At 66.6% G+C, this 335-nt stretch overlaps 1 protein-coding gene across 1 annotated transcript in view; it reads right to left on the reverse strand.

The window, feature by feature from the left end:
* Positions 1-335, reverse strand: part of LOC103777322 (alpha-2-macroglobulin-like protein 1) — a gene marked incomplete at its 5' end in the record, with an annotated part of 17881 nt that overhangs the window by 2160 nt on the left and 15386 nt on the right. The window contains 1 exon segment of the mRNA XM_008944875.1: positions 114-242. Within this exon segment, the coding sequence (XP_008943123.1) occupies positions 114-242 (129 nt within the window).

Here is a 335-nt window from a genome sequence, read left to right on the forward strand (position 1 = left end):
CCTCTGTCCTGTGCCCCCGGTGCCAGGTCCCCCCCCTGCAGCCCTGAGGCGATCCCAGCCTGCTCCTGAGCCCAGCAGGTCCTGCTGGAGGAGCAGACAGCCACGAGGGTCACCTGGCAAGGATGCGCAGGGTGAGGACACGCTGGTTGGCCTGGCTGCAGTTGGTCAGCTCCGTGTTGACTCGCAGAGTGAAGGTGACAGCAGCCCGTGGGAGAGGCTGGTGGTACCTCAGCACTGTCTGCAGGGGCAGGGCCAGAGGAGGAGACGGGCCAGGCGTGACCTGGTGCAGGGAGAAGGGGCAGCGCCCTCCCCCTCTACTCTATTCCATGCTTCAC

This window comes from Merops nubicus, unplaced genomic scaffold (genome assembly GCF_000691845.1).
Source record: "Merops nubicus isolate BGI_N331 unplaced genomic scaffold, ASM69184v1 scaffold21897, whole genome shotgun sequence".
NCBI classification, from domain to species: Eukaryota; Metazoa; Chordata; class Aves; order Coraciiformes; family Meropidae; genus Merops; species Merops nubicus.